Source organism: Narcine bancroftii, chromosome 14 (genome assembly GCF_036971445.1).
Source record: "Narcine bancroftii isolate sNarBan1 chromosome 14, sNarBan1.hap1, whole genome shotgun sequence".
In the NCBI taxonomy this organism is placed as follows: Eukaryota; Metazoa; Chordata; class Chondrichthyes; order Torpediniformes; family Narcinidae; genus Narcine; species Narcine bancroftii.
The window spans coordinates 37285888-37313638 of NC_091482.1; the positions used below are offsets into that span (position 1 = coordinate 37285888).

General features: G+C 40.2%; 1 protein-coding gene across 1 annotated transcript in view; it reads right to left on the bottom strand.

The window, feature by feature from the left end:
• The window catches only part of LOC138749270 (ras-like protein family member 10B), a 271551-nt gene extending 245763 nt beyond the window's left edge, over positions 1-25788 (bottom strand). The window contains exon 1 of the mRNA XM_069910448.1: positions 25573-25788. Coding sequence (XP_069766549.1) covers positions 25573-25788 — 216 coding nt within the window. The remainder of the gene's footprint in view (positions 1-25572) is intronic.
• Between the last annotated feature and the right edge of the window lie 1963 nt (positions 25789-27751).

Here is a 27751-nt window from a genome sequence, read left to right on the forward strand (position 1 = left end):
TGGGTTTAAGCATCTAGAGTATAGGGAGAGATTGGACAGATTAGGTCTTTATTCTTTGGAGCGTAGAAGGTTGAGAGGGGATTTGATAGAAGTATTTAAGATTATGAAAGGGATAGACAGAGTGGATGTGGATAGACTATTTCCGTTAAGAGGAGGAAAGATTAAAACAAGAGGACATGAGTTAAGAATTAAGGGGCAGAGGTTTAGAGGTAACATGAGGGGGAACTTCTTTACTCAGAGAGTGGTAGCCGTGTGGAATGATCTTCCGGGAGAAATAGTGGCGGCGGAGTCAATTGTATTATTTAAGAAAAGGTTGGACAGGTATGTGGATGAGAAGAAGATGGAGGGTTATGGGCATTGTGCAGGGAGGTGGGACTCGAAAGGGGTGTTTGGTTCGGTGCGGACTAGAAGGGCCTAATGGCCTGTTTCCGTGCTGTAATTGTTATGTTTATGTTTATGTTATTGAATATTTCGGTTACAGGAACAGAGCAAAAAGTTGGGCATCCTGGAGTATGTGACTTATTCATTCACTCCCCAAGGGCTTTCTATCATCTCAAGAAACAAAATTGATGGAAAACTCTTCAGTTGCTGGAACATCTTCTGCTGCAGTTACACCCAGGAGACTTGACATCACCTCGCATTTAAAACCATCACATGTTCCATCAACACAATGAATCCAAATGATCCTGAGCTCCCCCTCTCTCTCTCTCCTCTCTCTCTCTCTCTCTCTCTCTCTCTCTCTCTCTCTCTCTCTCTCTCTCTCTCTCTCTCAACGATGGAAACTTGCTAGCCTTGATGGGTTTTATTCCTCTTTAAACAACTGATGATTCACAGGTCAGTCTTGAAGTTACACAATTCGTAATATATCAGATTTATTTGCAGCTAAACTCTGCTGAAGTATTTTTTGTCCAATGAAAGATTCAAGAAGAAAAGCATAACTTTAGCATCATCTGATGGTTAATCTGATGTGCTTTACCATGTAACTCTGCATTAAATGTGTGGGGGAAGGGGAAGGAGTACTATGGAGACCCTCACCCCTCACTGCCCCCTTGACCTGCACTAGCCTCATGCCCACACCCATCATCCATCTGGATGCTCATTTGCTTGTGGGCATGAATCTGTTGGAGCCCACCCCATCTCCTCATCTCAGCCTTAGCCTGCAGCACAGCAGCCATGTGGCAGCATTGAACCTTGCAGCCTTAGGCACCATAGCAGTGGAATCACAAGCAAAAAAGCCATTGATGTAATGATCACCCATCGCAGCCAGAGCGCAGGCCATTGATGTAATGATCACCCAGCGCAGGCCATTGATGTAATGATCCCCCAATGCAGGCAGAGCGCAGGCCATTGATGTAATGATCCCCAACGCAGGCAGAGTGCAGGCCATTGATGTAATGATCACCCAGCGCAGGCCATTGATGTAATGATCCCCCAATGCAGGCAGAGCGCAGGCCATTGATGTAATGATCCCCAACGCAGGCAGAGTGCAGGCCATTGATATAATGATCACCCAACACAGCCAGAGCACAGTCCATTGATGTAATAATTACCCAACGCAGCCAGAGCGCAGGCCATTGATGTAATGATCATCCAATGCAGGCAGAGCACAGGCCATTGATGTAATGATCACCCAACACAGCCAGAGGACAGTCCATTGATGTAATGATCTCCCAACACAGCCAGGGCACAGGTCACTAAGCACCTGGTTTTAATTTAAATCCTGAATTTGTTTTTTGCAAGAGCATGTGCAGGGGCTCTGAAAATAACATTTCCAAGAAGTACACTCCCGATAAAGGGGAAATGACGTCCCCAAGTAATGGTCTATGTACTAGCAAGTTCCGAACATTACATACCCTGTGAATCCTGTTAGACTGGTCTTGTAGGAAATGGTTGGTCAGGGAGTGTGTAATTTATAAACTGAACCTGTCACAGCCTGACATCGCCGGGCTAAACTCTCCATTGGGCAACGTTGCAGAACAACACCTATATGCCCTTGACAGGATAGTTTTACTGACTTCATCTTTAGATTATCATTTGTCACAGGAAAAAAAGAAGAAAAGACACCGGAAGAGAAAGGAGAAGGCCATGAAGCATGAAGCAACAGGGATCTGTCATGGAGAAGAGAGCCCGTTCCCCAAGGTTGGTGATGATCCCACAGTCACGACCTCCCAACTGCTGGACTGCAAAAATGGCTCTCTGACCCAAACAAAAGTGCGCTCACTAAGGAAAAAGAGAACACTGACGGGAGGGGGGCCCAGCTGAGGAGCGAGCAAACACAGCGCAACCAGCTGAGGGATGCCCGACACCAGGGCTCACAGCTGGAAGAAGAGGAAAGTGACAGGAAAGGGAGTGAGAGGAAAGAAGAACAGCAACAGGAGGCCCAACAGATGACTAGCACAGAAGAAGAGGACCAACAGCAAGAAGCCAAGCAAGAAGAAGCCCAGCAAAGTGAGGCAAGCAACTCAACAGGAAAGTCAGAAGAGACTCAGATACAAGGAAGAGAAGTAGAAGACACAAACACAAGTGCAGACACAGAAGAAGACCAAGCTCTACACAGAGAAGGTAAAGTAGATGGACAGAATATAGATAAAAAATTTTAAAGAACAAATGAGAGCACGAAAAAATGGATGACATTAGAATTTAGTGAAATGAAAAGAAAAATTAAATACAGAAGAAAAAATGAGTAGAATAGAGCTGGTCATGACAGAAATAGGGAAAAGATTAGAAAATGTGAAAGAATGAGAAACAGCTGTAGAAATGGAAGGGAATGACTTAAGAAGAAAATTGGAAGAAAATGACAAAAAAGTTAAAGAGTCACAAGAGTTGTTAGCTCAGAAGATTAAGTAAGACTATAGTATGCGAAACAACATCAAAATAGTGGGCCTAAAGGAAGATGAAGAAGGCACAAATATGAAAGAATTTATAAAAGAATGGATTCCAAAAGTCCTGGGAATGCCAGAAATACAGGAAGGAATGGAAATAGAAAGGGCACACAGAACACTAGCCCCGAAACCACAGACACAGCAAAGACCAAGATCTGTTTTAGTAAACTTTCTGAGATACACAACAAGAGAAAATATATAGGAGAGGGCAAGGAATAAAATTAGAGAAGACAAAAATCCATTGGAATACAAGGGTCAAAAAATATTTTTTACCCAGACATAAGTTTTGAACTCTTAAAGAAGAGGAAGGAGCAAAATTTTACAGCAAAATCGATCCTATGGAAAAAAGGTTATAAATTTATGTGAAGATATCCAGCTGTGCTTAAAATATTTATCCCGGGGGAGCAAAACAAACTGTTCTTAGATCCGGAGGAAGAACGAGAATTTGCAGAACGCCCGCAGGACAGAAGGAGAGATGAAGAGATGTAACAAGAACGAAGAATGACGACAAAATACATATAAAAATATAAAAATAATGTATAAGTAAGAACTAAAGAAGGGAAAGAAAAGGGAAGAAAGTGGGGAAAAAAGAGGGTGAGCTTTGTTATATGTGAAGATAAAGTCATTTCTGGAGGGGGTTGGGTGGGAGAGAATAACCGTCACTGCAAATCAGTTGACGCTTGCAAGCGGGTTCACAATCCAAATGGAGAAGGGAGTTGTGATTGGCTGGCAAGGGATAAGGGGCAACTCAGAGAGTGGGGGAACGGGCCATTTGGGGTTAAGGAAATTTTAGATGTGGGAGTTGTTGAAGTATTTTATGTTTTAAGTATGTTCATACATTGAGTTGAAAGGGAAAACTGAGAGATGAAAATGGGGAAAAGGTTGGTGAGGAAGCAGAAATAAGGTGTAAACAGAATATGAGATGACCATGTTGAACTATATGACTATAAATATTAATGGAATACATAACAAAATTATGTAAAATTATGAAAAAGTCTATTAAATTTCCTGAAAAAAAAATAGACATAGCATTTGTGCAGGAAATGCATCTAACTGAAGTGGAACATAATAAATTAAGCAGAGACTGGGTAGGGCACGTAGCGGCAGCATCATATAATTCAAAAGCCAGAGGTGTAGCTATAATAATTAATAAAAATGTACCAATCAAAATGGACGAGGAAATAATAGATCCAGCAGGGAGGTATGTAATGATAAAGTGTCAGATATATTCAGAATTTTGGAATTTGATCAATATATATGCACCTAATGAAGAGGATCAAAAGTTTATGCAAGATATTTTTTTGAAGATTGTAGATTTGCAGGGGAATATATTGATAGGAGGGGGTTTTAACCTTAATTTGGATCCAATGTTGGATAAAACTGGACAAAAGACTAGCAAAAAGAATAAAGTGGCCAAATTTATGGTTAAATCAATGCAGGAAATGAAACTTATGGTTATATGGAGGAGGCAGCACCCAAGGGAGAAGGAATACTCATATTATTCAAGTAGGCATAAAACATACTCAAGGATTGATATGTTTTTGTTGTCGGCCCATATTCAAGGGAGAGTTAGAAAAACTGAATGTAAAGCTAGATTGCTAATTGATCACTCACCCCTGTTATTAGCAATAGAACTGGAGGACATCCCACCAAGAACATATAGATGAAGATTAAACTCCATGCTACTTAAAAGACAGGAATTTAGAGAATTTATTGAACCCCAAATTAAAATGTACTTTGAAATAAATATGGAATCAGTGAAAGACAAATTTATATTATAGGATGCAATGAAAGCCTTCATTAGAGGACAGATAATAAGTTATGTAACTAAGATGAAAAAGGACTACAATCGGGAAATAGAACAGTTAGAAAGGGAGATAGTAAGTACAGAAAAGGAACTAGCAACAAGGGACGATATAATGAAAAGAAGAGAATTGGTGGAAAAAAAAATAAAATATGAAACATTACAAATGTATAAGGTGGAGAAGAACATAATGAAAATAAAGCAAAAGTATTATGAGCTAGGAGAAAAAACACAAAAAATATTAGCTTGGCACCTTAAAACAGAACAAGCTAAAAGAATTGTATTGGCATCAAGGAAAAAGGACAAATAAATTACATATAATCCAATGGAGAATAATAAGAACTTTAAGGAATTTTATGAACAATTATACCAAACTGAGAATGAGGGGAAAGATGATAAAATAGAATAGTTTTTAGCTAAAATTGAAATGCCAAAATTGCAAGAAGAGGAGCAAAACAAGCTGATAAAACCATTTGAAATAGAGGAAGTACAGGATACAGAAAAAAAGCTGCCAAACAATAAAACACCTGAAGAGGATGGATTCCCAATAGAATTCTAGAAATCATTTAAAGAGTTATTAATTCCTCCTCTCCTGGAAGTAATGAACCAAATAGAAGAAACGCAAAACTTGGCAGATTTATGTAAAACAGCAATAATTACAGTAAAAGCAAAGACGGGGAAGGATCCATTAACACCAGCATCATATTGACTGATATCTCTACTTAAGTGAGATTATAAGATAATAGCAAAATTATTAGCAAACAGATTGGCTGACTGTGTACCAAAAATAGTAAAACAAGATCAAACTAGATTTATTAATAAAAGACGAACAGCAGATAATGTCTGTAAATTTATTAATTTAATTCATGCAGTTCAAGGAAATAAGATACCAACAGTGGCTGTGGCTTTAGATGCAGAAAAAACCTTTGACAGGGTAGAATGGAATTATTTCTTCAAAGTATTACAGAGGTTCAATCTACCAGAAAAATATATTAATTGGATTAAAGCATTATATAATGGACCATTGGCAAAGGTGACAGTAAATGGATATGTATCGAACCAATTTAAATTAAGCAGGTCAACTAGGCAGGGACGTCCATGATCTCCCTCACTGTTCGCTTTAGCAGAACTGATAAGAAGAGAAAATAAAATAGAAGAGATAAAAATAAAGGAGAAGGAGAAGAAAATGCAAATCAATTTATTTGAAGATGACATCATAGTATACTTAACAGAACCAGAAATATCAATAAATATCAATAAAGGAACTACATAAGAAATTGAAGGAATATGGAGAAATATCGGGGTACAAGCTCAATGCAAATAAAAGTGAAGCAATGCCAATGAGTAATGCGGATTATACAGAATTTTAAAAAGAATCACCATTTAAATGGCAAACACAAGCAATCCAATACCTAGGTATTAGATTAGATAATAACTTATTAAATTATCAGCCATTAATAAAGAAATTGCAAGAAGACTTAGAACATTGGAAAGAATTACCACTAACATTGATAGAGAGGGTAAATTGCATTAAATGAATGTCTTCCCAAGGATACAACACTTATTTCAATCGTTACCAATTCCCTTAACAGAGAAATTCTTTAATGAAATAAAGAGAATAATAAGGAATTTTTTATGGAAAGGGGGGAAACCGAGGATAGCATTAGATAATTTAACAAAAAGGTACAACCAAGGTGGTATGCAGTTACCAAACTTTAAAAATTATTATAGAGCTGCACAATTAAGGTATTTATCAGGTTTTTATCAGACAAGGGAAAAACCAGATTGGTCTACATAAAATAGGGGAGAAGATACCGGAACATATACTTTATAAGTGGGATGAAAAGCTTCAACGATATAAAAGCTCACCAGTATTGCATCATTTACTCAATATATGGAAGAAGATTCACTTAGAAAGGAAATAAACAAATTACCAAATACCAAAATTATTATTAACGCAAAACCTGCTATTCTCTTTTACAATAGATAACCTTTCCTTTAGAGAATGGGAGAGAAAAAGAATTAAAAGAACAGAAAATTGTGTTTTGGGAAATAACTTATTATCATTTGAACAATTGAAGTACAAATATGGTACTATGTTTGCATACCACCAACTGAAAGCCTACTTGAAGGATAAATTGGGAAAAAGACTGAGATTACCAGAAGGAAGCAGCTTTGAATATGTGATTACAGAAACAATAATAATAAAAAGATTTATAACGAACATGTACATCAAGCTGCAAGAGAAGGAAAATTATGAAATAAGCTATAAACCCAAACAAAAGTGGGAAAAAGATTTAAACATAAAGATAAAAAAATGAAACATGGGAAAAGTTATGCTCTGGAACTATGAAGAATATAATAAACACAAGGTTATGTATGATACAGTATAATTGGTTACACAGGTTATATATCACACCCCAAAAGTTAAAAAAAAATGGGATCCAACATTATCAGATAGATAATGTTTTCACTGTAAGAAGGAAATGGGAACAACAGTACATGCAATTTGGGCATGTGAGAAAGTGAAAACATTGTGGGAAGATCTAAATAAAGTATTAAATAAAATTACAAAAAGCAACATACCAAAAAATCCAGAGATCTTTCTTCTAAGTAATATAAGAAGTAAGAAATTAGGCCTCAAACTGGATGAAGTGCAAAATAGATTTATTATGACAGCCTTAGCTGTAGCCAAAAAATATACAATGTCACTTTAGCAATCGGAAGAGCGCCTGAGAGTACAGCAATGGTACATAGAAATAAATAAATGAATTCCAATGGAAAAAATAACATAATTTAAAAAATAAAGTCACATTAAAATTTGGGAACCGTACATTGAACATTACAGAGAAGGCTTCTCTCAGACCTCAACCCACTAAAATGATAAAATGAAAAGAAAACAAAATGACTTGATCAAGTGTGTAAAAGTAGATGACATGATTTTCTTGTTTATTTTCATTGTGTGATGATATTGTTTAATGGTTTTATTGTATTGTATATGTTGAACGTTTCATGGGTTTGGAGGGGAGTGGGAAGGGGGAGGGGAAGGGAGGGGGAAAAAGGGGAGAAAATTCCACTGTGTATATTTAAGAGGGAAATGTTTATGTATTTTGTTTGATATGGTTCACAGTGTGAAAAATAAAAAAAATAATAAAGCTCAGGATTATTAGTGAGGTAAGAACTAGGACGATAGTGTGCAGCGAAGGAACTGGTGGAGGAGGGAGGTATTCATTGGTTTGGATCATTGGACTCTCCTCCAGGGCAAGTGTATCTGTATAAAAGACGGGTTATGCCTGAATTGAAAAAGGGAACTAATATCCTTGTGGGGAGGTTCACTAGCTTTCTTGTTAAACCACTCACTAGTAAAGCTAGTGAACCTCCCCACAAGGGAGGGGTGGGAACCTGAGCAACAAGGCAGCAAGTGGAGGGGAAGGCAGATGGTAGGGCAAGCAAGCCTGACAGGAAGGACAGGAAGGTGTGGGTAAATGGTCAAAGCAATACTGAGCAATTTAAGGTGTTCATGTTAATGCAAGGAGTATTGTGGATAAGACAGCTGAACCTCAAGTTTGGATGTGTACTTGGAATTATGATGTTGTGGGCCATTACAGAGACATTGGCTCCAAAAGAATAGGATTTGTACCTGGGTTCCATTGTTTTAGATGGGATAGAGTGAAGGTCAATGTTAATGCAGCATTGCAATTCAGGGAGTGACACAAGTGTGTAATGTAGATAAATATTGGGAGAGTTTGGTAAAATTAGAGTAGGTTACATAGATACACGCATTTTAAAACAGATCTTATTTGAAATACTGAAGAATTCATATTCAGTGAACTTTACAGAAACTATGGAGAATGCTATGCACATTTCACAAGTAGCTGCTAATTGAAATGATGTCATCAAATGAATCGACTAGTGTTGAACATTTTTATAAGGCTTCTGACCTTTTTGCAAAGTGCACAGAAATGTCACTCCTGAGAAGTTTGTTTACCTAAGACAACAGATGGGAGGAAAAGACTAACTCCTATTGTTTGCTGGAGAAGGTGGTGGTGGTGGGGGTGGGGGGGGCAGGGGGGTTTGCAAGTGAGAGAGTCACATGGGCTTTCTAGCAGATGAAGAGAGAGAGAGTGAACAGTCACAGCTGAGGCAAGCAGAAAGCTTGTTGGAATTAAAACAGAAAGCTCCAGAATGGCGGATGGCTGGAAGTGCTATCTGTCTGATGTTTCTCTTGGAATAAGAGGAACAGAAAGGAACTCTGTGGTAGGCTGAACAAAAGAGAACCCTGATGGGGCAAGTTTCATCAGCAAGACATTGAGGTGACTAATGGTGGTACCTCAGTTGTGGAAAGCCTGGAACAACGTATCTCTCTCTGCAAACCTCCAAAGAATCTTCCTGAGTGGTAAACATTTACCTTTTGAGCACCAAAGCCTGGTGAATTTTATACATGTTACATTTTTTGCACAGTATAAGAATTGCCTGCAATGTGAAGTGAGAGTGAACTGTGAACCAAAGAACTTTTCTTAAATTTACACACACATTACATACATGTGCGCTTAGATTTAGAAGGGGGTTAAGTTGGGTTTAGTTAAGTTAATAGAGATAAGTTAAAGTTTGATTCCGTTTTCATGTTTAAAGATAATTAAAAACAACTTTTGTTTAAGTAACCATTTGTCATGGTGAATATCTATTGCTGCTGGGTTTTGGGGTCCTTTCGGCTCATAACAATCGCACTCATAAAGATAGGCTCAGCTACTGATGGAGTGTGGGGACACATCAGTAAAAAGAAAGGTGCAATTGCTCTGATATGGTGATGTCCCAATAGCCACCAAGAGATGGAGGAACAGATGTGTAGACACATGTGGAAAGTTGCAAAAGCAAGAGGGCTGTTGGAGAGGGAGACTTTAATTTCCTGAATGTTGACTAGGACACCTTTAGTGCCAGAGGTCAGATGGGGCAGAATTTGAGAAGGACATCCAGGAGCGTTCCTGTAAGGCAAATATTTTATACAGAGAGTGGAATGGGTTGTAAGTAATACTGATGCAACCAGATACAACAGAAGAGGTTAAGAGGCTTCTGATAGACACATGAATATGAAGGGGATGGAGGGAATCCTATCAGATGCAAAGAGCAGAGTTCTAATTTGATTTGGACATCGTCTTCAGCACAGACCTATGAGTCTGTTCTATTTTCTAATCTTTGCTGGTTATACATCATTAATTTCCAATTGTAGCATATAAATCTATAAGAAGCTCGGTACCCACACTCCAACAGTGTTACTGAGATTCTACCCACACCCCACCTTCCAACAATGTTACTGAGACTGAACCAAGTATCCAATCTCCCACACAGTTACTGAGACTGTACTAAGTGCCCACTCACCAACAATGTTACCGACTCTGCCAGATATCCACTCTTTCCACAGTGTTACTGAGACTGTACATACATCCCCACTCTCCCACTGTGTTACAGCGATTGTACCCATATCCCCACTCTCCAACAGTATTACTGAGACGGCACTCGATACCCACCAGCCACAGAGTCGCTGAGACTGTTCCTGGTATGTACTCTCCAACAATGTTACTGAGAGTGTACCCATATTCTCACTCTCCCACTGTATTACTGAGACTGTGCCATGTTCCCACTATCCCACAGTGTCACTGACACTCTACCTAGTAAGGACTCTCCAACACTGTTTCTGACACTGTGCCAAGTATCCACTCTCCCACAGCATTACTGAGATTGTGCCCACATCCACACTCTCCAACAGTGTTACTGAGACTATACTGATACCCACTCTTCCAAATTGATTCTGATACTGTTCCCATTATGCACTCTCCATCAGTGTTACTGAGACTGTATCCTATCCTCACACTTCAACAGTGTGTCTGAGACTGTACCAAGTACCCACTCTCACACAGTGTTACTGAGACTGTACCTAGTACCCATTCTCCAACATTGTTACTGAGATTGTACCAAATATCTACTCTCTCATAGTGTTACTGAGACTGTATCTAGTACCCTCTCTCCCACAGTATTACTGAGACTGTATCTTATCCTCTCATTTCAACAGTGTGGTTGAGACTGTACCAAATATCCACTCTCTCACAGTGTTACAGAGACTGTACATAGTACCCACTCTCCAACAGTGTTAATGAGACTGTATCCTATCCTCACACTTCAACAGTGTGTCTGAGACAGTACAAAGTATCTACTCTCCCACAGTGTTACTGAGACTGTATCTAGTACCCTCTCTCTGACAGTATTACTGATACTGTATCTTATCCTCTTATTTCAACAGTGTGGTTGAGACTGTACCAAATATCCACTCTCCCACAGTGTTACAGAGACTGTACCTAGTACCCACTCTCCAACATTGTTAATGAGACTGTATCCTATCCTCACACTTCAACAGTGTGGCTGACACTGTACCAAGTATCCACTCTCCAACATTGTTACTGAGACTCTATACTATCCTCACACTTCAATAGTGTGGCTGAGACTGTATCCTATTGTCACACTTCAACAGTGTGCTGAGACTGTGCAAGTATCCACTTCTCAGCCACACTGTTGAAGTGTGAGGATAGGATAGAGTCTCAGTAACACTGTTGGGGAGTGGGTACTAGGTTACTTTGGCTTGGCTTCGCGGACGAAGATTTATGGAGGGGGTAAAAAGTCCACGTCAGCTGCAGGCTCGTTTGTGGCTGACCAGTCCGATGCGGGACAGGCAGACACGATTGCAGCGGTTGCAGGGGAAAATTGGTTGGTTGGGGTTGGGTGTTGGGTTTTTCCTCCTTTGCCTTTTGTCAGTGAGGTGGGCTCTGCGGTCTTCTTCAAAGGAGGCTGCTGCCCGCCAAACTGTGAGGCGCCAAGATGCACGGTTTGAGGCGTTATCAGCCCACTGGCGGTGGTCAATGTGGCAGGCACCAAGAGATTTCTTTAGGCAGTCCAAGATTGTTACTGAGATTGTATCCTATCCTCACACATCAACAGTGTGGCTGAGACTGTACCTAGTACCCACTCTCCAACAGGGTTACTGAGACTGTATCCTATCCTCTCACTTCAATTGTGTGGTTGAGACTGTATCCTATTGTCACACTTCAAAAGTGTGGCTGACACTGTACCAAGTATCCATTCTCCCACAGTGTGACTGAGACTGTACCTAGTACCCACTCTCCAACATGGTTACTGAGACTGTATCCTATCCTCACACTTAAACAGTGTGTCTGAGACTGTACCAAATATCTACTCTCCAGTGTTACTTAGACTGTACCTAGTACCCACTCTCCAACAGTTTTAACAAGACTGTGCCATATACCTACTCTCCTACACTGTTCCCAAGACTGTGCCCTGTACCTACTCTCCATCACTGTTACTGAGACTGTGTCCTGTGCCTACTCTCCAACAGCGTTACCGAGACTGTGCCCTGTACCTAGTCTCCAACGGTGTTACTGAGTCCGTGCCCTGTACCTACTTTCCAACGGTGTTACCGAGACGGTGCCCTGTACCTACTCTCCAATGGTGTTACTGAGACCATGCCCTACACCTTCTCTCCAACTGTGTTACCGAGACTGTGCCCTGTACCTATTCTCCAACAGTGTTACTGAGACTGTGCCCTGTACCTACTCTCCAACAGTGTTACTGAGTCTCTTCCAAGTACCACTTTCTCCAATGTTACATGCAAGGCCAATGATTCAGTTCCTTTCTGGGAGTCTATTTTGAGGTTTTAACAATCTTGTTCATCATCTTCTGCTGATGTTCCTAAATGCTGAGTCAGATATTCATGATGACATTTAGCTCTCTGAGCACATCTCTGGAGGATTGGTTTGTCATTTCCAACAACATCAATCTTTATTTTTGGAATATTTGACCCACTGGATGTATGACAGAAAATTGATCCATATAACCATATAACCACTTACAGCACAGAACAGGCCAGTTCGGCCCTACTAGTCCATGCTGTAACAAATCCCCACCCTCTTAGTCCCACTGACCAGCACCCGGTCCAAACTCTCCAGTCCTCTCCTATCCATGTAACTATCCAGTCTTTCCTTAAATGTAACCAATGATCCCACCTCGAACACGTCTGTCGGAAGCTCATTCCACATCCCTACCACTCTTTGCGTAGAGAAATTTCCCCTCATGTTCCCCTTATAATTTTACCCCTTCAATCTTAAACCATGCCCTCTAGTTTGATTCTCCCCCAATCTTAATTGAAAAAGCCTATCCACGTTTACTCTGTCTGCCCCTTTTAAAATCTTAAACACCTCTATCAAGTCCCCTCTAATCTTCTATGCTCCAGAGAAAAAAGCCCCAGTCTGCACAACCTTTCCCTGTGACTCAAACCTTGAAATCCTGTCAACATTCTCGTGAACCTTCTCTGCACTCTCTCTATTTTGTTTATATCTTTCCTATAATTTGGTGACCAAAACTGTACACAGTACTCCAAATTTGACCTCACCAATGCCTTGTACAATTTCATCATAACCTCCCTACTCTTGAATTCAATACTCCGATTTATGAAGGCCAACATTCCAAATGCCTTCTTCACCACACCATCTACCTGAGTATCAGCCTTGAGGCTACTATTTACCACAATTCCTAAATCCCTTTGTTGCTCTGCACATCTCAATAGCCTACCATTTAATGCATATGACCTATTTAGATTTGCCTTTCCAAAATGTAACACCTCACACTTATCTGCATTAAATTCCATCAGCCATTTCTCGGCCCACAGCTCCAGCCTTCCTAAATCACCTTTTAATCTACGGTAATCTTCCTCACTGTCCACAACACCACCAATCTTTGTATCATCCGCAAACTTGCTAATCCAATTCTCCACCCCTACTTCCAGATCGTTAATATATATCAAACAATAGTGGACCGAGGACCGATCCCTGAGGAACTCCACTAGTCACCGGCCTCCAATTGGACAAACAATTTTCTACCACTACTCTCTGACACCTCCCATCCAACCATTGCTGAATCCATTTCACTACCTCCTCATTTATACCTAATGCCTCCAGCTTTTTTCCGAACCTCCTGTGTTAAAATCCAAGCCCAGTTCTTTTCACCATTGTTGAGTGACATCTGCCATGTCAGTTCTGAGCTCTTTTCTGAAACAATCAAACCATCTTTGCACAATCTGGTTTACCACTTGTGGATTTCTGCACATCTTTCCCACCATTCTAGAAGCCCTGCTACCAAGTCTGTGACGACATCCCTTATTATTCACACTAAATTCCCACTTTTAACATCAAATTGTTTCATATTTTGCAAAAGGGGGATCATGGAAAAGTCCTTGTTTACACTTTCTTCCCTACCCCAAATTTCAGCTGATGAATCAATGCTTCTCTTCAGTGCTTCTCTGAGAGCATCGAGGACACAGAACGTACAGAGGGTGGGGACTTCATTGTCCATCACAAAGTGTGGTTTGCTAGCAACAACAAACAGAGCTGGCCAAGTCCTAAAGGTACCGTTGCTGGATTGGATTTATGGCAGATGGTAAGGGAGTATCAACCAAATCTGTCCACACCAATATATCTGTGGCTAATAATAATGGCTTGGTGGGAGTAATCACTGCACAGTCCTTGCAGTCTTGTGTACTCATCAAGAACATTAATCCAGCTTTGGGATTCCTGGTATAACCACAGTATTAGATTTCAGCTTTATTGTCAGAGTACCTACATGACGTTACATAAAAGTTTGAGTTTCTTTTTCCTTTGGGTGAGGCAGAATTACCACTTATTGGTAGTGCAAATAATAACTGTACTCAACGTACACATGTACACAAATAAACAAACTGATTGTGCATTACAGAGAGGAACAAATCAATAAAGTGCACAGGTAAGAATCCTTAAATGAGTTTCTGATTGAGTTTGTTCTTGAAGTGTCTGATGGTGGAGGGGGAGGAGCTATTCCTGAACCCAGTGGTGTGAGTTTTGTGGCACCGATACCTCTTTCCTGATTGTAGCAGTGAGAATAGAGCATGTGCTGGGTGATGTGGATCCTTGACGATTGCTGCTGCTCTCCCACAGCAATGTTCTCTGTGGATGTTCTCGACGGTGGGAAGACTTTTGCTGGTGAAGTCTTGGGATATGTCCACTACCTATTCAGGGCTTTCACCTCATGGGTATTGGTGTCCTCATACCAGACCATGATACAGTGGGTCAGCACCCTTTCCACCACACTCCTCTAGAAATTTGCCATGGCTTCTGATGTCATATCAACCTCCACAAAGCTCCTGAGGAAGTTGGGGTGCTAACGTGCCTCCTCTATGATGCCATTGGTGTGTTGGGTCGATGAAAGATCCTCTGAGATAGTGACTCCCAAGAACTTAAATTTGATCACCCTCTCCACCTCTGATCCCCCAATGATCACGGGATCATTGGGGGATCATTGGATCACTAGATCAATAAATCAATGACCTCTGGCTTTCCCTTCCTGAAGTCAACAATCAGCTCCTTGGTTTTCGTGACTGAGTGCAAGGTTGTTGTTGGTGCACCATTCAGCCAAGTTTTCAATTTCCCTCCTGTATGCTGAATCCTCACCCATTTTACTGTGGTATCATCAGCGAATATGTAGATGGTGTTTTGGGCATAGGTGCATAGCAAGTAGAGCCAAGCACTAAGAATGCAGCATTCTGATGCTGCGGTACTAATGGAGACTGTGGAGGAGAAAGGGGAAAGGACAACATTGGTGGGGGTGAATGCTCCAATCACAGAAGAATAGGAAAATCATCAAGTCTGATAAAAGCTGGCAAGTCTCTGGGGGAGAATTCAAAGATCTCCTGATGTCCACCTTTATGGAGGTGGTGGATCAGGCGGTTGAAGCCCATACCCTCCCAGAAACTTTTTCAATTGCATATATTGGGGGGGGGGGGTGAGGGGGGGAGGTCATGTGATATCCTGGAGCTCTCCTATGAAATAGGGAATAAATGCTGTAAAATATAATTTTTTAAGCTGTTTTCTTGGAAGTGTAATGGGAAAGAAGAAACAGGCTATAATGACTAGACAAGCCACTCAAAAAGCAGCAGGACCAGTGTTGCCGGCAAAGCCATTGGATCCGAAGTCAGGGCCTCTTAAAGAAAGCAAATGGGGAGGTCTATTTGCTGCACCCAGCTGAAATATCAAGCCTGACAAGTGAACTGGAACAGGAGATTCGTAGCGTCAGATACTGACACTGCAACATTGTTAAGGATGGCTTGCTGCTAACAGTCACTGCAGAGCTTGGAGGCTGCTTCCCTTTCAGCTTTGGAGTAGCAGGGAGGTGAAAATTATTTAAACAAATACATGGAGCAGCTGTGGGAAGTGTCTCATCAGGAGGAAAAACTATAAACCCTCCAGAGACTATTAAATATAAGCTGAATGATGTTATAGCACAACTTTTGGATAATAACAAAAATGTTTCTGAAAGTGAAAAAACAGATTAAAGATATACATAAGTAACAAGAGTTCGAGAGATTGCAAATGAACTTGTTATGAAAATGAGAAGATGGAAGAAACATTCTCCCAGGTAACAGATAATAAGTTAAAAATTGAAAGTTTGGAAATGGATAAGGAAAAGATCAGGGAGAAACTTGACACCATGGAAAATCATAGCAGATGTAATAATGTGAAAATAATTGGTTTACCTGAGGGATTTGAAAAAGATGACCCGGATAAATTTTTTTGAGAAGTGGATACCAGAAATTTTAGGTGTTGAAAACTTTTTAGATGGATTAGAAATTGAATGAGCACATCATACATCAATTCCCTTACAGGGACAGAAACCTCGTTCAATCCTGATTAAACTACTCAGATACAAGGATAGATAAAACATCATTCCAGCAGCGATTATGAAAGCAAGAGAGAGAAAAGCACCACTCAATGTTTAAGGTCATAAAACCTTTTTTTAAATCCAGATAAAATTGCAACTTTATTAAACAAATGAAGAAAATTTGACTCGGCTAAACAAGTTTTAAGACAAAAGGGCTAGCGACATTAAATATAGTACTGGGAAATGATGCTCATAAAACATTTGTTGACTCTGAAAATGCAAAATCCTTTGTTGAGAAGCTGCCAGTTCAAATAACAAATTGAATGAATTAAAGGATGTGATTTTTTTTTTCTCTCTTTTCTGTAGTGGATCTGTAGATAAATTAGAAATTAATATATGAATGGATTGATATAACTTTAGAGTAGAATGGAATAAATATATATATATAATTATGAATGTATTGATATAGCTCTTCAGCGCTTGATGTCCTGTTTTGCGGAAACTGCCAAAATGTTTGGCCTGGAAGTCAGCCTGAAGAAAACTGAGGTCCTCCATCAGCCAGCTCCCCACCATGACTACCAGCCCCCCCCCCCCACATCTCCATCGGGCACACAAAACTCAAAACGGTCAACCAGTTTACCTATCTCGGCTGCACCATTGCATCAGATGCAAGGATCGACAACGAGATAGACAACAGACTCGTCAAGGCAAATAGCGCCTTTGGAAGACTACACAAAAGAGTCTGGAAAAACAACCAACTGAAAAACCTCACAAAGATAAGCGTATACAGAGCCGTTGTCATACCCACACTCCTGTTCGGCTCCGAATCATGGGTCCTCTACCGGCTCCTAGGACGCTTCCACCAGCATTGACTCCGCTCCATCCTCAACATTCATTGGAGCGACTTCATCCCTAACATCGAAGTACTTGAGATGGCAGAGGCCGACAGCATCGAATCCACGCTGCTGAAGATCCAACTGTGCTGGGTAGGTCATGTCTCCAGAATGGAGGACCATCGCCTTCCCAAGATCGTGTTATATGGCGAGCTCTCCACTGGCCACCGTGACAGAGGTGCACCAAAGAAGAGGTACAAGGACTGTCTAAAGAAATCTCTTGGTGCCTGCCACATTGACCACCGCCAGTGGGCTGATATCGCCTCAAACCATGCATCTTGGTGCCTCACAGTTCGGCAGGCAGCAACCTCCTTTGAAGAAGACTGCAGAGCCCACCTCACTGACAAAAGACAAAGGAGGAAAAACCGAACACCCAACCCCAACCAACCAATTTTCCCTTGCAACCGCTGAAACCGTGTCTGCCTGTCCCGCATCGGACTTGTCAGCCACAAACGAGCCTGCAGCTGACGTGGACATTTACCCCCTCCATAAATCTTTGTCCGCGAAGCCAAGCCAAAGAAGATATTAGTGTTTTTCTCTCTTTTCTGATGGATTGGATTTTGAGATATTATATTACTAGAAGTGAGTTTTTATGCATTGATTCTGCTTTTCTTTTCCTAATTTTTCTCTTTCTCCTGTAATTAAAATCTAATTGGTCAACTGTATTGTACTCAATTAAATATATATTTAAGTTGTTATGGTAGGAATATGTAGAAAATACATATTAAGATATTTTTTTGTTTAATATTGTAAATTTTTGATATATTTTAGTTTATTTAGACATTCCTTCAATATATTAATTATGGCATTAATAGTGAGGCTCTGGATTAAATGCAAGATTTCTGGTTGGTATCAAGTGACTGATGTCTTTGCATCACCAATTCTTAAGAGATCTTTGGTCCCACCTTTGGGTACCTCATCTTTATTTCCTATTCTTATCTATACTATGTACTTTTCTTTTTCACTTCAGGGTTTGAGACTGGAAGTTCAACCAAATTTGATTAATATAGGTTTGGTGGGGAGTGGAGGAGAAACACGATATTAACTTAAATTAGATATGAAAAGGACTCTAATGAATATTAAAAAAATAAAAGTAAACGTGGCCTTCCTGCAAAAAACTCATCTCATAGAGGATGAGCATAAAAAATTAAAAAGAGATTGGGTGGGCAAGGTCCTGTCTTCATCTTATAATTCTAAAGCAAGGTAGTAGTGTGGTGATATGTTTCCTCCATTGTACATAGTTATTGTTGACTACTCTATATATGGAGCTGGCCCGCCCACTGATGACTCATACCCTATGACTCCTCCCCCGTGGTCCTGGGCCATAATAGTCAAGACACCTTTCCTCCATTCTTATACCTGGATCCAGGCCAACAAGGTTCTTCTGTATATTAAAGTCTATCATTCCCTTAGTCTTGTCTCTGTGGTCACTGGAAGTGCCTAACAAGTAGTAATCTTAGTTGCAAAAAATATTCCAATTGGAATGCAAAGGGTGGTTTCTGAGATGGCAGGTAGATATGGACATTGGTGAATATCTATGCTCCTAACATAGATGATAATAATTTTATATAAGAAGTATTTTTAAAATCTAGCTGAAGCGCACAAAAATGTATTAATTGGTGAAGATGGCAGGTAGATATAGACATTGGTGAATATCTATGCTCCTAACATAGATGATAATAATTTTATATAAGAAGTATTTTTTAAATCTAGCTGAAGCGCACAAAAATGTATTAATTGGTGAAGATCTTCATTTTCTTCTGAATCCAGTTCTAGATAAGTCTGGAAGAACAGTAAAAAGAACAAAGTCAGCTAAAACCACTTTAAACTTAATGAAGGAGATGAATTTAATGGATATTTGGTGGAGGCTAAATCCTAAAGAAAGAGATTACTCTTATTATTTGGTTCAACATGATTCCTATTCAAGAATTGCTTATTTTTTTGGGATCAATACATTTACAAAATAGGATTATGTGGACCGAATATAAAGCCAGGTTAATATCAGATCATTCACCTCTTGTACTTATTATTGAGATACCAACCAAGAAAAAGATGGTTTATAGATGGCATTTTAATAATTTGTTGTTGAGAAGAAGAGATTTTTGAAGAACTGAAATTGCATTTTTTTTGTGAGGCTAATTACGATTCCACTGCTGATAAATTTGTCTTTTAGGATGCATTAAAAGCATATTTGAGAGATCAAATGATTAATTTCTCCTCCAAATTGAGGTGTAAAAATTGGAACAGGAGATAAAAGTATTAGAAAAAGATCTACAAAAAAGGGGCTCAAATAATAACTATCAATTGTTGATGAGAAAGAAATTTGAGTATAATATTTTGCAAACATACAAGTTAGAAAAATGATAATTAAAACAAAACAGAAATATTATGAATTTGGTAATAGAGCTCATAAGGTCCTCTTCTGACAGTTAAAATCAGAACAATCCTCAAGGACAATCAATGCAATTCAGATAGAGAATGACAGAATCTCTTATAATCCACAAATTATAAGTTTTAAAGACTACTATTTTCAACTTTATAAATCTGAATCATTAAGGGACAGAAGAAGAATAGATGATTTCCTGTTAAAATTAGATGTTCCTAATTTAAATCTTGAAGAACAGAGGAATAAATGCTTCATTTACTCAACAAGAGATAATAAAGGCATTATCTTCCTTACAATCTAATGTGGGAGAAGATGGTTTCCCACCAGAATTTTATAAAACTTTTAAGGATCTTCTAATTCCTTTATATAATGAAGGTATTAGAACAAGCAACGGAAACTCATACTCTCCAAAAATCTTTCTCAACTGCACTTATTACAGTGATTCCCACAAAAGATGGGGATCCATTGAAACCATTATCTTATAGGCCAATCTCTCTATTGAATGCAGATTATAAAATTATAGCTAAAACTATGGCAAATAGATTAGCACAATATTTGTCAAAATTATTAAATATAGATCAAGCTGGATTTCACCTTCAGACAATTTTATGAAAAATTGTATAAGTCACAATTTTGGGGGAGGCCTGAGACTGCCTAAATTGAATTCCTGTCAATATTGGAGTTACCAAATTTAGGTCAGGAAGATCAGGAGGGATTGAATGTTCCCTTCACAGAAGAAGAAATAGGAAAATCACCAAGTCTGATACAAGCTGGCAAGCCTCTGGGGGAGGATGTGTTTCCCCCCCACCCCCCACCCCCCCAAGTTTTATAGGGAATTCAAATACCTTTATGGAGGTGGTAGATCAGGTGGTTGAAGCTCATACACTCCCATAAACTTTTTCAATGGCAATTATTATGGTGATTCCTAAAAAAAAGATAGGGATCTTCTGAAACCGTCCTCATAGTCCTATTTCAGTGCTGAATATGGACTATAAGATACTTGTTAAGGCCTTGGCCAATAGATTGGTGACTACTGTAGATATGGAGCTAGCCCGCCCACTGATGGAATCTTCACCAACTCCCCTAACTCAGTATGGCTTAATATCATGGACAATAGATAACTGGTGCCAGAAAGGGTTCAGGTGTATTGAGGACTGTTGCAAGCGGAGGCAGCTTATGTCATTTGAACAACTTAAAAATAAATATTATTTGCCAAACTGGACATTCTTTTGCTATCTTCAGTTAAGGTCATTTATAAGGGACAAATTAAGTCCTACCAAAGTGCAGTGGCATGGAGGCCCTGATTTGAAAGGGAAACACGTGTAAGTTTATTACTGCAATGTATTTCTTAATCCAAGTGGAAAGCCCGATGGAGGTCTTCATAAATCTGGGCAGAGGTGGGAGTTAGACTTAGGTGTAACAATTGATGAACGGCGCTGGTCAGACCTGTGTCATAACAGCATGACCTCAATTATTAATACTAGATACAGGCTGGTGCAGTATAATTGTCTACACCATTTGTACTATACACCTCAGAAACTGAACAAGGCTAAGCCAGAAATTACAGATCAATGTTTAGGGTGCGGTATGGAGACGGGAACCTTTGTGCACTCAACCTGGTAATGCTCCAAGGTGTGGCCCTTTTAGGTAGAGCTATGCCAAGCCCTAGAGAAAACCATAGGTAAAGAAATTCCACAGGACCGCATCGTGGACATAAGGCTTACGTTGAAACGGTCAAAATTTCAAATCCAATTTGTGTTGATCACTTCAGCGGTGGTCAGGAAGTACATACTTGGAAGTTGGACTCTCATCTAGGCAATGTGCATTGGAATTTGGAGGAAATATGACACCTTACTAAAAATTTGGCAACCATACCTGTATTATATAGGGGAAAAGATATAGTTGGGGGGGGGGGTGTCCATTTATCCATCCATCTTCATTAGGTTGAATCAGGAAGACTTAAAGACCTGTAGGCCAGTGGTGGAGTCCCAGTGAGTTTGCTTTTACTTTATTGTAAGAATTTTTTAAGTGTAATTTTTTTTGTATGACAGCGGAGGCTGCAGGAGCTGGAGGTAAATCCACAGGCGGTGACTCTAAGGGGATTCTCCTTTACTTCTCTTTCTCTGACTGCAAGGTGCTTCAGGCAATTTCTGCAAATGGTGAATCCGTCCACAGGAAAAGCAATTTTGTGTAATATGACACTATTTTATTACATGACAGTAAACTGAATCTCGAATCTTAACCATATAACCACTTACAGCACAGAACAGGCCAGTTCGGCCCTACTAGGCCATGCCGTAACAAATCCCCACCCTCCTAGTCCCACTGACCAGCACCCGGTCCATACCTCTCCAGTCCTCTCCTCTCCATGTAACTATCCAGTCTTTCCTTAAATGTGACCAATGATCCCGCCTCAACCACGTCTGTCGGAAGCTCATTCCACATCCCTACCACCCTTTGCGTAAAGAAATTTCCCCTCATGTTCCCCTTATAATTTTCCCCCTTCAATCTTAAACAATACCCTCTAGTTTGAATCTCCCCCACTCTTAATTGAAAAAGCCTATCCACATTTACTCTGTCTGTCCCTTTTAAAATCTTAAGCACCTCTATCAAGTCCCCCCTCAATCTTCTACGCTCCAGAGAAAAAAGCCCCAGTCTGCACAACCTTTCCCTGTAACTCAAACCTTGAAATCCTGTCAACATTCTTGTGAACCTTCTCTGCACTCTCTCTATTTTGTTTATATCTTTCCTATAATTTGGTGACCAAAACTGTACACAGTACTCCAAATTTGACCTCACCAATGCCTTGTACAATTTCATCATAACCTCCCTACTCTTGAATTCAATACTCCGATTTATGAAGGCCAACATTCCAAATGCCTTCTTCACCACACCATCTACCTTAGTATCGGCCTTGAGGGTACTATTTACCATAACTCCTAAATCCCTTTGTTGCTCTGCACATCTCAATAGCCTACCATTTAATGCATATGACCTATTTAGAAATAGGTAACACCTCACACTTATCTGTATTAAATTCCATCAGCCATTTCTCAGCCCACACCTCCAGCCTTCCTAAATCACCTTTTAATCTACGGTAATCTTCCTCACTGTCCACAACACCACCAATCTTTTATCACTTTTATCATCCGCAAACTTGCTTATCCAATTCTCCACCCCTACTTCCAGATCGTTAATATATATAACAAACAATAGTGGACCCAGGACCGATCCCTGAGGAACTCCACTAGTCACCGGCCTCCAATTGGATAAACAATTTTCTACCACTACTCTCTGACACCTCCCATCCAACCACTGCTGAATCCATTTCACTACCTCCTCATTTATACCTAATGCCTCCACCTTTTTTCCTAACCTCCTGTGGGGAACTTTGTCAAAAGCTTTACTAAAGTTTAAATAGACAACATCCACAGCTTTCCCTTCATCAACCTTTTTTGTAACCCCCTCATCAGATGGAACTCCAGTCATTTTTAACTGCTTCTTGATGCAATCCCACAGGTAATTCTTCAAGAACTTGGCTCATCCACACTTTCTCAGAACAACTACTGATGGGAAATTAAGTGCAATGTCACCTCTGATGCCCACATACTGACAGGGAATTCAGGAGAAGAATTTAATGGGGAATAGTGTTTAAAATAGTCGGCCAGAACAGATAACAGGGATAAAGGGCATTCAATAAGCAATCAATTCTTTCCAAATATCCTAAGTCATCTTGTAATTTCTTCATTAATGGCTGATAATTTAATTTGTATAGATGGCCTAGGTTATTAAGAAGGAGATTGCTTGTGTTTGCCATTTAAATGGTGATTCTTTCTTAAACTTTGTGAAATCCGCATTATTCATTGGCATCGCTTCACTTTTATTTACATTGATCTTGTACCCCGATATTTCTCCATATTCCTTCAATTTCTTATGTAATTCTTTTATTGATAATTCTGGTTCTGTTAAGTATACTATGACGTCATCTGCAAATAGACTGATTTTATATTCCTTCTCTTTTATTTTTATCCCTTTTATTTTATTTTCTGTTCTTATCAGTTCTGCAAAGGGTTCTATGGCTAACACAAACAGTGAGGGAGATAGTGGACATCCCTGCCTAGTTGACCTGCTTAATTTAAATTGCTTTGATATATATCCATTTACTGTCACCTTCGCCAATGGTCCCTTATATAATGCTTTAATCCAATTAATATATTTCTCTGGTAGGTTCAACCTCTGTAGTACTTTGAATAAATAATTCCATTCTACTCTGTCAAAGGCTTTCTCTGTGTCTCAAGCAACCACCACTGTTGGTGTCTTATTTTCTTGTACTGCATGGATTAAGTTAACAGTATTTGAACAAATTTGGGAACTGTACATGGAATGCAACAGAGAGGGCCTACCACGGACCTCCACCCCCTAAAATGACAGAATGAGAAGAAGACAAAATGAACTGACCCAGTGTGTAAAAGTAGATGACACAATTTTCTTGTTTATTTTCATTGTGTGACAACATTGTTTCATGTATGTTGAACGTTTAGTGGGTGGGGAAGGGGGTGGGAAGGAGGGAGGGAAGAGAGGGGGGGAAAGGGGAGAAAATGACTCTGTGTATATTCAAGAGGGAAATGTTTGTGTGCATTTTGGTTAATATGGTTTATAGTGTGAAAAATAAAAAAATTTTTTTAAAAAGCAATCAATTGACAAGCTAATAGAGTGATGGGCAGTAATCTTCAACAAGAAGATTGTGAAATTGGGTAACAAGAAGAAGAAGAATGAAAGGAAATGGAGACAGGAGGTGCTACAAAATCTGCAGATGCTGTGATTGTGGTAAAAACACACCAAAATGCTAGAGCAACTCAGAATCTGTTTATTTCTTGAATAAGGGCACAGGGCTGAAATGTTGGCAATATATTGTTGCTTTTTGTGGACGCTGAAAAACTGGCTGAGTTCCTCCAGCATTTCGGTGTGTTTTTACCCAAAATGTCAGATGTCAACTCCTAGCCTGACCTGTTGAGCATTTCCAGCATTTGCTGTCTCCCATGTCATGGAGGAAAGGGAGACTTGGAGAAAACTAGAGTGAAGAGGAAGTAAGGGATGGAAAAGGAGAGAAGGCCATCAACAAGCAAGCTCATCTTAGCTTCTCTTGAAGGCTTAGGGGTGATCTTACAAAGGTTTCTAAGAAGGTGAATGGCTTGGGCAGGGTGAAATGCTTAGTCTTTTTTCCCAGGGTAGATGATTTGAGAATTAGAGGGTTTAGGTTTAATGTGAGAGGGGAAAGATTGAGGAGGGACAGAAGAGGCAATATTTTCAATTAGAGGGTGGCCTATCTCTGGAATGAGCTCCCAGGAGAACCTGTCAAAGTAGGGTGTCACGGTTGGTGTAGTGGTTAGCACAATGCCTCTACAGTGCCAGAATCTGGACCGGGTTAGAATCCGGCACCATCTGTAAGGAGTTTGTATGTTCTCCCCTTGTCTGCATGGGTGTTTCCGGGAGGGGGGGGGTTCTGGTTTCCTCCAACTGTTCTAAATGTACTGAGGTTGTAGGTTATTTGGGCTCATGAGCCAAAATGACCTGTTACTATGCTGGATGCAAATGTAAAATTTAAAAATTTCAAATAGGGAAAATAACAATACTCAAAAGACATATGGAGAAGAAGGGTTCAGAAGTCAACATGGAGAGGTTATGCCGAATTGCCTGCTCTATGCCACATGAGCGATGATTCCAGGGCTGAGCTTGCCATGAATAACTGAGTGAAAATGGACACAGGTTTTGAAGTAGTCTGCCACACAGCAGCAGGGGAATGATAGTGGCTCTCGGACTGTAAGCAGCAGAACAACCAAACAGCATAACAGTTACCTGCAGAGTGTTGACTGGGAAGGATGGAATGGGTGGAAAGTCCATTATCTGGAGGTCGTGCACATGCTCATTCATAACCACGGCAGGCAAGTAGATGTGGCGTGTCTTTGTGGGCATGTAACGATCACTGTAATCATTGTAGAGGAACTGGTGCACGATTGCTGATTTCCCTACCCCTTGTGCTCCGAGGATTGCTATTTTGAAAGTTGTCACCATGCCGTTGTGGGACACTTGGTGCACATGGGCTGAGCTCATGCATATTCCAGGGACTGCCAGTCAGATCCTGTTGAGAACCATGGCCACACAGTTCCAGTCGGCCTGCTCCTGGAACAAGAAAGAGAGGCCATTCAACACCCGCACATGTATATTCAATGTGTTTTCACAGTGACTATTTCCATGAAAATAATTGCAATAGTTGTCTTCATGGGTCAGGAGGACCCATTGCTTTAGGACCAATTGGGCTGGATTTTCCTGATAAAGGATGTGGGACAACAACTGAACAAAGGAACTAGATTCTGTCTCAATACAGTAAACATCATTAAAATCTGGCTGCTCAGGGAATGGGTTGGTCTGGATTTACGGATTTTCCATATTCTTGGGCAGTACTTTTAAAGTTAAAAGTTAAGGAGAATTTAAAGGTAAACTTGGATAGTTTATTAGCAAAACATTTTTTCCAGATAAAATACAAAGTACAAAGAAACAAATAAATACTGTATTTTTTCTTACATTTCCACAACTTCTGCATGGTTGCTTGTTGTCATCTGCGGTGCTTATGGATGCAAACACACATGCGCGCGTGCGCACGGTCGCGCACACCCACAAAGCAGAGAGTTTTCGAGAAACCCGGATTCTCGGTTGATCCGGATTTCTGCTGAGAGTTTGAAAAGTCCAGATTCTCGGGTGATGCGGATTTCTGCCAAGAGTTTGAGGTCCGGATTCTCGGGTGATCAAGATTTTTGCCGAGAGTTTGAGAAGTCCAGATTTTTGGGTGGTCCAGATTGCTACCAAGAACTTGAGGTCTGGATTCTTGAGTGGTCTGAATTTCTGCCGAGAGCTTGAGAAGTCCGGATTTTTGGGTGATCTGGATTTCTGCCATCCTGATTTTTGAACTTTCACTGTATTAATTTGAGGACTCTGGATTGTTCAAGCAGCTCCTTTGGACTTTTACGATCCTCATCTTGATCTAAACAGGAAACCTACAGCCTTGGCTCTGGACAAAGCGCAGGGCAGAGGAGCCAGAGTTCCACAGTGGGGAGGGAGCAAGCCCTTCATTCATGCCTACTACAAGCTGATCACAAGGCCCCACTGGATGAGAGATTAGGAGCATTTTGTCTGCCTGGTTTCTTGTCCAGGGATGCACATGAGGAGAGGTTACAGCAAGAGAAGTAAATTAAAACCTTCTCATGAGGAATCACACTCCCCTCTGTCATATTGTTCCACCTCAACAAGAAGCCCCGCAATATAAAGATCCTGGGCACTGTGGAGAGGTGAAATAATAGAGGGTTGGGGGTCTTAGGCTATGGTGATTGGGAGTCGTATCCTCCCTGAACAACAGTACACCAAGCAGAGCTCAGCTTCCTGTGTTTGATCAAGTCTCTTGGGTGTGGGAGGATCTTCTGAATATAATTGTTATCAAAGAAAAAGAGAAAGGATGCTTAAATTCTAGACAAACTAAAAAAAAATGGCCAAGGAGAAGGGTCCAGATAAACCAGCTACTCTTAAGTTGCCTGGCTCAGATTGGATACATCCCAGGTTTCTTTGGAATGTTAGGTGGGTATTTGCAGAGACCCTGACAATAATCTTCCAAAGATCTGTAGATTCAGAGGGCAGCCTGTTGCTGGAAAACTGCAAATGTGAAGCCCCCTTGTTAATTCCTGGCACAGCAGATTGTGTGGAGGGATTAACAGACTGCGCTGGAATCTTCGAGTTTGAATTTAAATGCAGACAATTATTACAGCAGATGACAGGCAAGGAACAGCAGTGATGAATCCCAAGCTGGAGTGTCTAGAACCAGAGACCACAGAATCAAAATTAGGGGTCGGTTATTCATGGTTAAGATGAAAAAAAAAATCTCTTCAACCAGGGGGGTTGTATGTCTTTGGAATTCTACACCCATTAGAACTGTGGAGGCTGTCACTGAGAATATTAAAGATAGAGTGATGAACATAGAACACCATAG